Source organism: Hylobates moloch, unplaced genomic scaffold, assembly GCF_009828535.3.
Source record: "Hylobates moloch isolate HMO894 unplaced genomic scaffold, HMol_V3 SCAFFOLD_18, whole genome shotgun sequence".
NCBI lineage: Eukaryota > Metazoa > Chordata > Mammalia > Primates > Hylobatidae > Hylobates > Hylobates moloch.
In genome coordinates, this window is record NW_026652293.1 from 62114236 (window position 1) to 62129549 (window position 15314).

At 40.7% G+C, this 15314-nt stretch overlaps 1 protein-coding gene across 1 annotated transcript in view; it reads right to left on the minus strand.

The window, feature by feature from the left end:
* The window catches only part of NUP133 (nucleoporin 133), a 71964-nt gene that overhangs the window by 713 nt on the left and 55937 nt on the right, over positions 1-15314 (minus strand). The window contains exons 22-25 of the mRNA XM_032137281.2: positions 10242-10360; positions 8247-8327; positions 6571-6635; positions 2303-2391 (exon numbers count right to left, since the gene is read on the minus strand). Coding sequence (XP_031993172.1) covers positions 2303-2391; positions 6571-6635; positions 8247-8327; positions 10242-10360 — 354 coding nt within the window. The remainder of the gene's footprint in view (positions 1-2302; positions 2392-6570; positions 6636-8246; positions 8328-10241; positions 10361-15314) is intronic.

Here is a 15314-nt window from a genome sequence, read left to right on the forward strand (position 1 = left end):
GGATCTCAAAATGTATTTACAGTATAAATCTAAAATTGGATAGGCAAAAGAACCATTTCTTCACAAATCATCCATAGAGCTGAAAGCCAGTGAACATGAACTAAATGGATTGTTTGACATCTGTGTAGTTACAAACAAACATATACAATTTTCTCATTTGACAGATAGAGAAAACTAGATGAAAATTTTCAAATTAATAAGCCAATAATATTTTTATAATTTGTTACATTACCATAAGATTCTCAAAATCAAATACTGGTTCAAAAAAGCGGCCGGGCGCGGTGGCTCAAGCCTGTAATCCCAGCACTGTGGGAGGCCAAGGCGGGCGGATCACAAGGTCAGGAGATCAAGACCATCCTGGCTAACATGGTGAAACCCCATCTCTACTAAAAATGCAAAAAATAAGCCGGGCGTGATGGCGGGCGCCTGTAGTCCCAGCTACGCGGGAGGCTGAGGCAGGAGAATGGCGTGAACCCGGGAGGCGGAGCTTGCAGTGAGCCGAGATCGTGCCACTGCACTCCAGCCTGGGCGACAGAGCAAGACTCTGTCTCAAAAAAACAAAAAAACAAAAAAAACACTCAAAGGGCCTTGCATCATTTTTTGGTTCTTTTTTTTTTTTTATTTTTTCAGACGGAGTCTCACTCTGCTGGCCAGGCTTGAGTGCAATGGTGCGATCTCGGCTCACAGCAACCTCTGCCTTCTGGGTTCAAGTGATTCTCCTGCCTCGGCCACCCCAGTAACTAGGATTACAGGTGCCCACCACTACACCCGGCTAATTTTTTGTATTTTTAGTAGAAACGGTGTTTCACCATGTTGGCCAGGCTGGTCTTGAACTCCTGACTTCAAGCGATCCACCCACCTCAGTCTCCTAAAGTGCTGGGATTACAGGCATGAGCCACTGTGCCCAGACTATTTTTTGGTTCTTAATTGTAGTTTTTATTTTTTATTGAGACAGGGTCTCCACTCTGTCACCCAGGCTGGAGTGGAGTGGTACAATCGTAGCTCACTGTAGCTTCAATCCTTTGATCTTCCAAGCTCAAGTGATCCTCCCACCTCAGCTTCCTGAGTAGCAGGGACTATAGGCATACACCACCAAGCCTGGCTAATTTTTTTTTTTTTTTTTTTTTCTGTAGAGGTGGGGTCTTGCTATGTGGCCCAGGCTGGTCTTGAACTCCTGATCTCAAGGGATTCTCCTGCCTCAGCCTCCCAAAGTGCTGGGATTACAGGCGTGAGCCACCACGCCTGGCAAAATAAGACTTTTATTAACACTATTCTCAACTATTAAGTGTTGGTGACTAACTAGAAAAAAATTTAAACTCCATTTAATGAGACATGCATTTTGTTCTATATGTATAATGTATTTCAGGTAACATGTAAAAACAAACCTTGTGGATAATTTAAATATGTCTGCAGGAAGAATGCACAGACTGAAGTAGCTGTTGCACTGTCAATGCCTATGAAATATAATGCAAGGTTATCTGTATCTCCCTACCTTCAGAATCTGTCCTTTAAAAACACTATTGTACATGAAAGCCATATTATTAAGAAGGTTCCAAAAGTACATTTGTCCTGTTATTAAAAAACCACACGCCTTATATATGTAAAATATACATATATAATACACACACACACATAAAATTTTTTTTTTGAGACAAGGTCTCACTCTATCACCCAGGCTGAAGTGCAGTGGCACCATCAGAGCTCACTGCAGCCTCCACCTCCTGGGCTCAAGCAATCTCCTACCTTAGCCTCCCCAGTAGCTGGAACCACAGGCATGCACCCCTGTGCCCAACTAACCCTTTTTTTTTTTTAAAATAGGGACAAGATCTCCCTATGTTGCTCCAGCTGGTCTTGAACTACTGGGCTCAAGTGATTCTCCCACCTTAGCCTCCCAAAGTGTGAGCCACTGCACCTGCCTATATTTTTTATTTAAATAAAAGTTTCAGCTGGGCGCAGGGGCGCATGCCTGTAATCCCAGCACTTTGGGAGGCCGAGGTGGGCAGATCACGAGATCAGGAGTTCGAGGCCAGCCTGACCAACATGGTGAAACCCTGTCTCTACTAAAAATACAAAAATTAGCCAGGCGTGGTAGCGCGGGCCTGTAGTCCCAGCTACTCCAGGGACTGAGGCAGAAGAATCGCTTGAACCTGGGAGGTGGAGGTTGCACTGAGCCGAGATCATGCCACTGCACTCCAGTCTGGGTGACGAAGCAAGACTCCGTCTCAAAAAAAAAAAAAAAAAAAAACCAAAAAACTGAGGAGTGATACTGTAATTTCCAACAGTATAGTAACAAACCACTTACCATCTTTTAAAAGTTTCTGTAAGATCTTCACAAATATACTGTCTTTAGATACTTCAATTGGATCATCTTTGCCATCAGAACTGGACCAGCTAGAAAACAAAATCATTATGAGGGAAAAATGAAATCACTGATATAGCTGAAATAAATGATCTGTTTGCTATCATGGTTTTATTTTGATGGCTGTGGGGGATGGAGAATCTGAGTTTTGTGATACTGTTCCAAATCATTTAAATAAAGGCACTTTACACGCTGAATACACTGACAGTTTCTACATTAGAGATAAGACATTACACTCTAGGGAACAGGCAAGAGAAGCCAAGGAAAATACATTTAAAAAAAGATGTTACACTCAAGGTAGCTACTGACTCAATATAACTCTTATGTATTTGATTTCAAAAACCAAGTAGTGAGGTATCTTTCTGAAGAAAATTCTATTAGTAAGTAACACATTCAGTATGGACCCCAAAGTATGACTCACTGCAGCTTCTAACTCCTCCGGCTCAAGCGTTCCTCCCACCTCAGCCTCTCAAGTAGCTAGGACCATAGGCATGCACCACTTTGTGCCTGGCTAATTTCTTACTTTTGTGTAGAGACAAAGTCTCGCTATCTTCCTAGGCTGGTCTTGAACTCCTGGGCTCCAGCAATCCTCCTGTCTTGGCCTCCCAAAGTGCTGGGATTGCAGGCATGAGCCACTGGACCCAGCCAGAAGCTTTATGTAGTTGTGACTATCTACTACTAAAATAAAAATACCAAACCACTGCTCTGTAATCAATGGACATGATACCTTTAAAATTTTTAAACAGGAAACTAAGACAAGGAATTCTAATCAAAATGATAGCATCCTTTTGTATGACTGGGATGGGACCAAACAATCAAGTAGGCATAAAGCTAGAAGCTTCAGGGACTGACCTCTAAGACTAAACTTAACAGCAATTTTAACTATTTTGGAGTGATCAGAGGAGGGAAGAAATGCTTTAGTAAAAATAGCTCTTCTATAATATTTTACCACAGGAAAAAGGAAATTGTGAGTAGGAGAAGGCTTTTAGCATTCAAGTCATGCTTTGTTTAAAATTCTTTTCCTGGAAAGAATTCGTTCCTTCAACTGATTAGTCTTTGCCATCGAATCGTAACGTAAACACCATTTCCATAGGTGGAAGTCCTCCTCTGCAGAAAGGATATGACTGTGAGAAAGTAGTACTTGCCGGGCGCGGTGGCTCATGCCTGTAATCCCAGCACTTTGGAAGGCCGAGGCAGACAAATCACCTGAGGTTGGGAGTTTGAGATCAGCCTGACCAATATGGAGAAACCGGGTCTCTACTAAAAATACAAAAAATTAGCTGGGCATGGTGGCACATGCCTGTAATCCCAGCTACTCAGGAGGCTGAGGTAGGAGAATTGCTTGAACTTGGGAGGCAGAGGTTGCGGCCAGCCAAGATTGAGCAACTGCGCTCCAGCCTTAGGTGACAGAGCGAGACTCTGTCTCAAAAACAAAAAACAAAACAAACAAACAAAAAAAGAGAAAGTAGTACTTAATGCCTTAGAAAAGGGCACTGACCCTCAAATCGTAGTAACTTAAAAAACAAAATAGGCCGGGCGTGGTGGCTCAGGCCTATAATCCCAGCCCTTTGGGAGGCTGAGGCGGGTGGATCACGAGGTCAGGAGATCGAGAACATCCTGTCTAACACAGTGAAACCCCATCTCTACTAAAAATACATTTAAAAAAAGTTAGCCAAGTGTGGTGGCGGGGGCCTGTAGTCCCAGCTACTCAGGAGGCTGAGGCAGGAGAATAGCATGAACCCGAGAGGTGGAGCTTGCAGTGAGCCAAGATTGTGCCACTGCACTCCAGCCTGGGCGACACAGCCAGACTCCATCTCAAAAAAAAAAAATAAAAAATAAAAAATAAATAAAAATAAAAATAAACAAATAAATAAAACAAAATCATAGCTTCAAGTCTTGTTTGGCATGACAAGCCTTACTTCTATGAAAATAAGGGATGTGGCCGGGCATGGTGGCTCACGTCTGTAATCCCAGCACTTTGGGAGGCCGAGGCAGGCAGATCACAAGGTCAGGAGTTCAAGACCAGCCTGACCAACATGGAGAAATCCTGTCTCTACTAAAAATACAAAATTAGCCAGGCGTGGTGGTACACGCCTGTAATCCTAGCTACTCGGGAGGCTGAAGCAGGAGAATCACTTGAACCCAGGAGGTGAAGGTTGCGGTGAGCCGAGACTGTGCCACTGCACTCCAGCTTGGGCAACAAGAGTGAAACTCCATCACAAAAACAGAAAGAAAATAAGGGATGTGTATTTCTATGCAAACTGACAATCTAAATTTTAAAATCAAAAGTAGTGATTATAAGAGTGGTCCTAAGTCTTTAGGCTATTCTTGCTATTCTTAATTATTAAAATAGAGAAGACCAAGACTAAATAAATATTACTAATGTAACCATTAAAATTTTCATAATATATATGATACAATATGGTTAGGTTATAAAACCGTTTGACATATAATATCATAATCTTCCTGTGATACTGTGAAACATGTATTTAATCTTCTTCCTCACCCCACTTCCTGCTTTGCAACTCCTAAAATCCTTAGGATCTCCAGAGATGTCTTTTTTTTTTAATACTATTGAGTTGGCTGACAGCTGGCAGCTCCCAGCTAGCTTCAGGATAGGGGCTGGTCACCAGAACAAGCACAGAGTTGGGACTTTTCAGCCCTATTCCTCAATATCCAGGGAGGGAAGAGGGGCTGAAGGTTAAATTGGTTACCAACTTTAATCAATCATGTCTACATAACGAAGCTTCCATAAAAACACAAAACGACAGGGTTCGAAGAGCTTCCTGATAGCTGAACACGTGGAGGTTCCTGGAAGGTGGAAGGCCAGAGAGGCTATGGAAGCTCTAAGCCCCTTCCCCCATACCTCACCCCATCATCTCTTCATCTGTATTCTATGTGATACTTTCAGATGCGTTAGAATCAGCATTCCCAGGAGGTTAGGAATTCTTAGTCACAGGAAGAGACAGGTCAGCAGGACTGGTATCACAAGACACAGGTCACAGTGACCCCACTGATAAGACAGGGTGTGGTAAAGAAGCCAGCCAAAACCAGCCAAAACCAAGACAGTGGTCTCTAGTCGTCCTTGCTGCTCATTATACACTAATTATAATGCATTAGCATGCTAAAAGACACTCCCACCAGTGCCACAGCAGTTTACAAATACTGTGGCAACATTGGGAAGTTACCCTGTATGGTCTAAAAAGGGGAGGAGCCGGGTGTGGTGGCTCACGCCTACAATCCCAGCATTTTGGGAGGCTGAGGTGGGCAGATCACCCAAGGTCTGGCGTTCCAGATCAGCCTGACCAACATGGTGAAACCCCATCTCTACTAAAAATACAAAATTAGCCAGGCGTGGTGGTACATGCCTGTAATCCCATTTACTTGGGAGGCTGAGGCAGGAGAATTGCTTGAACCCAGGAGGCAGAGGTTGCAGTGAGCCAAGATCACACCACTGCACTCCAGGCTGGGCAACAAGAGCTAAACTCTGTCTCTAAATAAATAAATAAATAAATAAATAAATAAATAAATAAAAATAAAAAGGGGAGGAACCCTCAGTTCTGGGAACTTCTCATGCCTTTCCAGAAAAACTCATGAATAATGCACTCCTTGTTTAGCACATAATCAACAAATAACCATAAGTATACTCAAGTCAAGCAGCCCATGCTGCTACTCTGTGTAAGAAGTAGCCATTCTTTTATTTTCTTCTCTAATAAATTTGCTTTCACTTTACTCTGTGGACTCACCCCAAATTCTTTCTTACACGAGATCCAAGAAGCCTCTCTTGGGGTCTGGATCGGGACCCCTTTCTGGTAACAATATCCTTTATAATAAATTGGTAGGCGTGTTTTCCTGAGTTCTATGAGCTGCTCTAGCAAATTAATCAAACCCAAGGAGAGGGTTGTGGGAACCCCAATTTATAGCTGGTCAGTGAGGAGCACAGGCAAAACCACCTGGGGCTTAGATTGGCATCAAAGTCGGGGGCAGTCTGAGCCCTCAACCTGTGGTTGTAGATAAGTGTCAGGACTGAACTAAATTAAAGGACATTCAGCTGGTGTCCACCAACAGAACTCACTGGTTGCCCAGTGTGGGAGGTGGGAAATCCCAACACGTCTGGTCACAGAAGTCTTCTGTTACTGGCTATCGTGTGGTGAGAGCAGAGGAAAAGCAGTTTCTATACTTTCCAAGGAAGCGATACCATGAGCACTTACTTATCTCTCTGAAGAGCTTTGCAAAGGATTTCCAGTTTTAGATCATTTATATTTACATCTTCTTCCTTCACAGCAAAACAAAAAATCCTGATTAAATCCTGGCTTTGAAAGAGATACATGCTTAAATTTTCATTATGTTAATACTACATACATAGAAGCCAATTAATATCTATTAATTACTTTCAGGTTACTCTGTGATGATGATTTTATCAGCAACCTTGAGGGGGTAAGAGTTTTTCTTTCTTTCTTTTTTTTTTTTTTGAGATGGAGTCTCGCTCTGTCGCCCAGGCTGGAGTGCAGTGGCACGATCTCAACTCACGGCAACCTCCGCCTCCCTGGTTCAAGCAATTCCCCTACCTCAGCCTCCCAAGTAGCTGGGATTACAGGTGCACGCCACCACGCCCAGCTAATATTTTTGGATTTTTTGTAGAGACGGGGTTTTGCCATGTTGGCCAGACTGGTCTTGAACTCCTGACCTCAGGCAATCTGCCCGCCTTGGCCTCCCAAAATGCTAGGATTACAGGTGTGAGCCACCTCACCCAGCCTGAGAGGGGTAAGATTTTAAAATAAGGTAATGTAAAAGTCAACATATTACATTTTTAAAATCTACCAAATTACTTTCAATTGCATGGACAGGTAATTAGAACTACTTATCCTACAGAATTTTCACTATAACCTGTTGAAACACAAGAAACAGCTACTCTTAGGATGAATACTATGAAGATTTTATATATATAAAAAAAATTAGCTGGGTATGGTGGTGCACACCTGTGGTCCCAGCTACTCCAGAGGCTGAGGTGGGAGGGTCACCTGAGCTTGGGAGGGGTTAAGGCTGCAGTGAGCTGTGGCAGGGTCACTGTACTCCAGCCTGACAGCCTGAGTGACATCAAGACCTTGTCTTTAAATATATATATATATATACATATATATATATATACATATATATACATATATATACATATACATATATATACATATACATATATATACATATACATATATATACATATGTATATACATATATATATGTGTATTTCTTTTTTTTTTTGAGAGTCTCACTCTGTCACCCAGGCTTGAGTTCAGTGGCGCGATCTTGGCTCACTGCAACCTCTGCCTCCTGGATTCAAGAGATTCTCATGCCTCAGCCTCCCAAGTAGCTGGGATTACAGGCATGCACCACCACACCCATCTAATTTTTTTTATTTTTTGGTTTTTTTTTGTATTTTTAGTAGAGGTGGAGTTTCACCATGTTTGCCAGGCTGGTCTCAAACTCCCAACCTCAGGTGATCCGTCTGCCTCAGCCTCCCAAAGTGCTGGGATCACAGGCGTGAGCCACTGCACCCAGTCAGAATAAACTGATAAAGTCATATATTAGATTCAGAAACTAATGACTTAATAAATGAAAGAGAAAAAAATATTTCAGGACTTTGAAAAGCAGTATTTATTTGTGCACAAAAAAAGATACCCAGGAATGTGTGAGAATTATCACGAAAGGGAGTCTCTTGACCTTGACAGCTTTTCTAAAGAGTTGTGTACATTCTAAGGATTAAAGGTGGTCGAACCACAGATACAGTCTTTTTTGCTTAATTCATTTTCATGATTGACTAAAAGAGGCATCTCCCTCTTTTTATATATGTATTCAGTTGCCTGAGATCATCTCAAGCGATTTTACTTACCTCATCAATATATTCCAGCAAGTCCAAAGCTTTCTTGAAATCATATTCATTAGCTCTTCTATTTTCTTCACAGATATATAGCTATGACAAGTTAAAATAAGGTAGAAGATTATATGGTCATGTAACTAATACTAGAGACATTTATGGAGAAAAGAAGTCATTATGTCTTGTAAGGAAGTTGTAGTTTTTTTGTTTTTTGTTTTTTTTTGAGACAAAGTCTTGCTCTGTCACCCAGGCTAGATTGCAGTGGCACGATCTCAGCTCACTGAAACTTCTGCCTCCCAGGTTCAAGTGATTCTCCTGCCTCAGCCTCCTGAGTAGCTGGGATTACAGGAATCCATCACCGCACCTGGCTAATTTTTATATTTTTAGTAGAGAAGGTTTCACCCTGTTGGCCAGGCTGGTCTCAAACTCCTGACTTCAAGTGATCTGCCTGCCTTGGCCTCCCAAAGAGGTGGGATTTTAGGCATGAGCCACTGTGCCTGGCCAGTTGTATTTTTATAGTAAAAATAGTCTCATATTTGGAAACTGTATTGTATCTACCTTAAAATAAACTGTCTTTTAAAAAAATGCATATTTTAGGCATGGCACAGTGGCTCATGTCTATAATCCCAGCTCTTTGGGAGGCCGAGGCAGGCAGATTCCTTGAGAACAAGAGTTTGAGACCAGCCTAGGCAACATGGCGAAACTTCGTCTCTACAAAAAGTATAAAAATTAGCTGGGTATGGTGGTGCACATCTGTGGTCTCAGCTACTCCAGAGGCTGAGGTGGGAGCGTCACCTGAGCATGGGAGGTCAAGGCTGCAGTGAGCTATGACAGGGTCACTGTACTCCAGCCTGACAGCCTGAGCGACACCAAGACCTTGTCTTTAAAAAAAAAATTGAGACCTACAATAAAGTATATAGTTGATCTATATTTACCTAAAAAATAAAAAAACACATCAACATGTTACCAATACTTATCCCTGGTGAGATTACAGCTGACTGCAAATTCATTTCTGTATTCTTCAAATTTCTTGTAATTTTTATGGTCAGAAAAATACTTGCCTTATTAAAAATATCAATTTGAATTTTTCCCATCTTCCTTTCCCAAAAACTATAACTAATTTCATTTTTTAAAAATTGTATGCATAATCCTTTAATAGCAACAATACTCAGACCATTTCAGAGAAAAAGCTATCTGCTTGTGTTCATTGTCTTATAGCACTCAAAAGACAATACTTTATTTCGTTGAACATCCTTTTTACTCCACCATCTCTGAAATTGGACTGTGGTATTAAAATTAATGATGTATCAGAGTAAAATTGGCACTACTTTTTTCTTAGTGATACATACTAGTAAGTTACAATAGATAGTATCTTACATTTCTAAATTAAATACATATATTCTGTCAGGAGAGGCTGCTGTAAATTCAGTTACAACAGGAAATCTGTTATTAATAATGGCTAAAATGCTAATATTTTTTAATTGTTTGCTTTTTCATATAAATAGGACACATTTAAGGTGATCCTACATCACTCTGGCAAAGAGATGCTTCTTCTCTAGGCTGCAGCGCCCGTATTCCGGCTCTGCCCTCGGGGATGTGTTGGGTTGCAGAGGAAAGGGGTAAGGACAGTGCTGCTAGACCATGTAAACTGAGTTCCTTAACCCATTTTTTCTCATAGAAGAGCTTGAAAAGTAATTTTGTGGGGGAAATAAAGTTATCTCATGGTACTTATTTGTCCTATACTAGAAAAGCAAAATATAAGTAATTTCTCCTGGTCACCTAGATAAAGCACCTTTAGGTGGAGGTGTATGGGGAGGCAGATGCCGATTAATTTTTCTCTAATTAGCTTTCTGTTCCCAAGCAGCTTCCAACAACGTTTTTCTAGGGGAGTTTTCTGGAAGGTAGGAAGTAGAACGATAACTCCTCTTAGGAACTATACTACATGGCCCAACAAACACCAACAATGTTTTGAGTTTAAGAAACAGTGTTAAGGATTTGAAAAGCACATACACCAATGAGTTGTGGTGCAGTCAATACTGGCATGGCACTGAGATTTAGCTGTTTCTCCGCCAGCAGCTGTTCAGGTAGGGTCTCCTGATGCAGTAGAAAGCGCTCCTGCTCAGCCATTTCTAGTATTCAAGATGAGAGAGAGGGAAAGAGAATATGATGAACTTTGACTTTTGCTCTCATTTTTGCTGTCATAAAACAAATCTGAATTTTAAAAGAAAAAAATAGCTCCAGAGGTAATCCTATCATTATTCAATGATCTTAGAATGCTTTTAATTCTTATTCTTGATTGCTGGTTTTGTTTACAACATATCCATGGTTTGATCAAAGTCCTATGAATTATCACAGCAACGAGAAATAGGAGGGGAGAGAACAGGTAAGGAAATACGTTCTACTGCTTGAAGAAGTTGGAAAGCAGATAGCTATTTCATGAAGTATAAGCTTCCTAAGTGTGGAGATCTCTCAATCATATTTTATAATTCAGTAAAATTTTTCCCACTAGAATTTATAGTATATAGTCGGCCCTTGAATAACAAGGGGGATGGGCCACTAAGCTCCTGTGCTGTCAAAAATCCCAGCATAACTTTTTAAAGAGATAGAGTCTTGCTGTGCTGCCCAGGCTGGTCTCAAACTCTTGGGCTTGAGTGATCCTCCTGTTCTATTTTTATTTATTTATTTATTTATTTATTTATTTATTTATTTATTTATTTATTTATTTTTTTGAGACAGAGTCTCGCTCTGTCACCCAGGCTGGAGTGCAGTGGCACGATCTCAGCTCACTGCAAGCTCTGCCTCCTGGGTTCACACCATTCTCCTGCCTCAGCCTCCCGAGTAGCTGGGACTACAGGCGCCCGCCACCACACCCAGCTAATTTTTTCTATTTTTTTTAGTAGAGACGGGGTTTCACCGTGTTAGCCAGGATGGTCTCGATCTCCTGACCTTGTGATCCGCCCGCCTCAGCCTCCCAAAGTGCTGGGATTACAGGCATGAGCCACCGCGCCCAGCCAATCCTCCTGTTCTAGCCTCCCAAAGTGCTGGGAGGGTAACTTTTGACTCCCCAAAAGCTTAACTGCTGCTGCCAGCTTCACAAATTTCCATTTTTTTTAACAATGGTCATTAAGCTAGACTAATTTATATTGAAATGGGGGTAACCAAAACTGCAGACCTCAATCTGTGGTGCATATCAAGCAATTCCACTTCTTGTAATGTCACGACTTTCCTATGCTTCTTGGGAGCATGTCTAGCATCATTTAGTGGCACTTCATATGAGTCTCAAGGTGTTATTTAAGGTTTATGGTATTGCATTAAACACAGGAAAAAATACTCGAGAACTATGAGAAATCACTTCTTATTGCAACAGGAAATTTATTTCTTGCTGCAACAGGCAATTTACTGGAGTGTAGACAAACTTCTCACACAGAGATGATGAGAATCATTTTAACTGGATCATCACTTTAATTGGGGTTTTAATTGAATACTGTTAACACTTCAGCAAGCGGACACTTGCCCACAATAGCAACAGGAGGTGGCTGTGAAATTATTACAGTAAGTACAGTATGTATTACAGTTAATTTTGTGATTTAGTGCTGCATATTTACACTGTTTACATTTGCCTCCACTGTGAATGGTGCTATGTGAGGTCTGTGTTTGCGTGTTGATAAATTTTAACTTTTTATAACAGATCTGTGTATGTTCTATGGTAGTAAATGATAAAATAGACGACATATGTTTTATATATTCATAACCTTTTTCTTAATTTTTTTTTGGTATATCTAAGCTACACGGTTATACATGGTATATATCTATGAGTGTTTTCATGTTGTTGAAAATCTCTGAAATATAATGATTGAAAATAATCCGCATGTAAGTGGACCCATGCAGTTCAAACTCATGTTCAAGGGTCAACTGAGTTTCACTCTCAAATAGAAATGAGGTAAAAGCTACCATCAGTCTATCAAGAAAAACAAGACCTGGAAGAATATACAGCAGAGTCCTAAGCAGCAAGGGTTATCTCCACTGGATGAGGTAACAGGGGCTTCTGTTTGCCATAAACTCTCCAGATTGCAGCCCATGACCTGACTCCGCCCCAGGGAATGCGCTGAGTTGCAGGAAAGGGTGAAAACTGCTAGATAGCCTCATAAACACAGCATTCACAGCAAAACAGTGACCAAAGCACAGATACTTTTGTTCAAATACTGGCAGCATTCCCCATGATCCTGGTTTTGGAAAAATTAAATGGAACATTTTTGTCCATTTCTATACCTAGAAAAACAGACTGGGAGGAAACCTGCAAAACAGTACCAGTGGTTATCTCTGGGGAGGTGGGACTATAGACAACTTATTTTTCCTATTGTATTTTTTCTATAATTTACACATATTCCATGAGGAATTATTTAACTACCAGAAGAGTTATTTTTAAAAAGCCTATCCCCTCCGATTAGATACATTCTGCTAACAGTCTGTAGAATCACTGAGACCTGCAAATGTTCCCATTGTGTTAAGAAATGAAAGCTAAGAAGTGATCAAATGCAAAGCAGGCAGAAAGAAGAAATAGGAAAGCCTTGTGTTAAAATACTTTGATTAACATGATCTATCTCTGGTGGCCAGGCTAAAATATGGCTTCCCTTCTTAGACTATCAGCCAGTCCTATAGAATATAAACACACGCTTTTAGAACAGGTGCTACTAATGCAAAAAATAAAAAGATTGAAGGAGGATTATCCCAAACAGTATAAAATAATTTTAATAAAAGGGGCTAATACCTATAATTTATTGAGTACTTAATATATGCAAGCCATTTTTCTCAAGACAGTGTCCTCAATCCTTACAACTACTCTTGTTATAGATGAACAAACTGAGGCAAAGGAACATAAATCAACTATCCAAGGTCACAAAGCTAGTAAGTTCTGGAGAAAATATTTGAAATCCCGATTCTTTCTACTATATCCACTCCCTCAAAAGGAAAAAAATGACAGCAGTATAATTTAAAGCCAGATCTTAGGCTGGACTCTGTGGATAAGCCACATAACCAGATATCCATATCTGCATATACTGGATCCAAACCACATAGCTGAGATTCCCCACTCCAATTTTTATTTTGAAAAATTCTAGGCTGGGTGTGGTGGCTCACGTCTATAATCCCAGCACTTTGGAGGCCGAGGTGGGCACGCTGCTTGAGCCCAGAAGTTTGAGACCAGCCTGGATACACATGGTGAAACCCCGTCTCTACAAAAAAATACAAAAATTAGCCGGGCATGGGAGCATGCACCTGTAGTCCCAGCTACTGGGGAGGCTGAAGCAAGAGCATCACCTGAGTCCAGGAGTTCGAGGCTGCAGTGAGCCATGATTGTGCCACTGTGCTCCAGCCTGGGCAACAGAGTGAGACCCTGTCTCAAAGAAAATAAATAAATAAATAAATAAAAATAAAAAACAGAAAAAGTCCAAATCTACAGAAAAAAATTTTTAAATGCCAATGTGCACTTTATATCCTCCAGCTAGAGTCATCTGTTGCTTACACTCCGTCCCTTTTGTTTTCTCTATGTACATAGGTAATTTTTTTTCAGCATATGAAGGTTGCAGACATCACGACATTTCATTTCTAAATACTCAGCATGTATCTCCTAAAAACAAGGACATTCAACCACAATACGATTATCAGGCTTATATAATTTAACATCAATACAGTTATATCATCTAATATTAAGTATTTTCAAACTTTCCCACTTGTTTCCAAAACATTCACCTTAACTGTTATGGTTATGTTGAGGGTGATTCAGGATCAAGAATCTTGCCCTGCATTTGCTTAGGTGTCATGGCTCTTAGGTTCCTTTCATCTAAAACAGTCTGTCTTTGTCTTTCAAGCTGGTAAAGTTTTTGAAGAGTCTAGGGCAACTATATTATACAATGTCCCACCAGCAGGTTATGTCTGATTGGTCTCTTGTAATTAGAATCAGGGTGAACATTTTGGCAAGAACAGGACACATGTGATAATAGTACATTGCTTCAGGAGTATGCAATGTGGTTTGTTTTGTGGTTGATGACAGGGTCTATTAGATCTGTCTACTGATACTCCAAAAACATGGGAATATCCTGTTTCCCTAGCCCCTAAACTCAATGGTCTCAGCATCCTTTGGTGACCAGTTATTCGCTGTGGTTGTAATAGTGACTTCTGTCATTCTTTCCACATTTATTAGTTGGCGTTCTCCTGTGAAGGAGCATTTCACTGACCCTCTCCCTTTTTGAAAATCACTGTAGACTTGTGAATTTTTTTGTTTTATAAACTGTGGAATATACCCTTTACTACCAATCTTTTGATGTTCAAATAGTCCCCAAACTTGAACAGTGGGAGCTGTTCAAGGCTCTTGTATTATTTTAATATCTCTACATTAGCCTTGCTTTGTGGCCCAATAAGACTCCAAGATTTCTTCAATAAGCCCTCACTTCTTTTACTGGAAAATGGTAGTCAGAAACCAACATATGGAACCACGTATACTCATGCTACTGGGGTGTCACTGCAAAGAAACAAGAAATATGCATGTGTGTGTATGTGTGTGTATAGATGAAATGTATATATATATATGTATTGTGTGTGTATATACACACAATTATATATATACACACACACATTTTATTATCTATATCTATCTACATATATATAGAGAGAGACTTTTTTTTTTTTTTCTGAGGCAGAGTTTTGCTCTGTTGCCCCAGCTGGAGGGCAGTGGCACAATCACATCTCACTGCCACCTCGACCTCCTGGGCTCAAGTGATCCTCTCACCGCAGCCTCCCCAGTAGCTGGGACTACAGGCACACACCACCACACCCGGCTAAGTTTTAAATTTTTTGTAGAGACAGGTTCTCATTAAGTTGTCTAGGCTGGCTTGATGATCTCCTGGGCTCAAGCAATCCTCCCATGTCAGCCTCCCAAAGTGCTGGGATTACAGGCGTGAGCCACCACACCCAGCTGATGTATTTTTTTAATTGATGCATAATAATTATACATATTTATGGGGTACAATGTGATGCTTCAATACATGTATACACTGTGTAATGATCACAGGGTAATTAGCATATCAT